The sequence below is a fragment of the Acanthisitta chloris genome, unplaced genomic scaffold (genome assembly GCF_000695815.1).
Source record: "Acanthisitta chloris isolate BGI_N310 unplaced genomic scaffold, ASM69581v1 scaffold41958, whole genome shotgun sequence".
In the NCBI taxonomy this organism is placed as follows: domain Eukaryota; kingdom Metazoa; phylum Chordata; class Aves; order Passeriformes; family Acanthisittidae; genus Acanthisitta; species Acanthisitta chloris.
The window spans coordinates 33,284-33,872 of NW_008687334.1; the positions used below are offsets into that span (position 1 = coordinate 33,284).

Sequence of the window (589 nt, forward strand, 5' to 3'; positions counted from 1 at the left end):
TCCAGAGCCTTGTTCCTGCAAGCAGGTGGTGTTAGTTTCACAGGGTACAGTCTAATTTTGTTCATTCCTGTTTGCACACTCCTGCTCTGCAGCTCACGGGTTGGACTCAGGGTGTCTTACCAGGCTGTGCCGGTTCATGATGGTGGTGCTGTTCCTGCGGGTGCGCAAGACGTTGGCCTGGAACACCTGCGAGTTATCGCTGTGAAAAGAAACACTTGTCAAATGCAAAAGCCATTTCCTTCCTTTCAGAAAGTCCCTCTCAATACAAGCTCAGTTTCAGATGCTGTGACAGCCATCATGCCGAGGCAAAGCACTGCAGAGACAGGTATGTGAGAACTCCTCGAGCTTGTTGGCAGAGAGTGCAAGCCAAATTCTTCATCGGCTGCTTCAATTAATGACTTTAATTAATCATACTGACTCTTCAGAATAACTGAAAAGTTGTTCAGACTGCTCATTTCTGTGGGAATTTATGTCTGGAATGGCTGCAGCTTCCAAGATCACTCAACAGAACAAATGTAGCAATGGCTTATAACCAGTGATTGAAACCAATTTCAACCCCAGAGATAAACCAGGATTTTAAAATGCGGAA

The 589-nt window shown here is 45.7% G+C and overlaps 1 protein-coding gene across 1 annotated transcript in view; it reads right to left on the reverse strand.

Annotated features, from left to right (window-relative positions):
• Positions 1–192, reverse strand: part of LOC103807770 (protein FAM122A) — a 10,582-nt gene extending 10,390 nt beyond the window's left edge. The window contains exon 1 of the mRNA XM_009080517.1: positions 121–192. Within this exon, the coding sequence (XP_009078765.1) occupies positions 121–138 (18 nt within the window). The 5' untranslated portion in view covers positions 139–192. The remainder of the gene's footprint in view (positions 1–120) is intronic.
• Between the last annotated feature and the right edge of the window lie 397 nt (positions 193–589).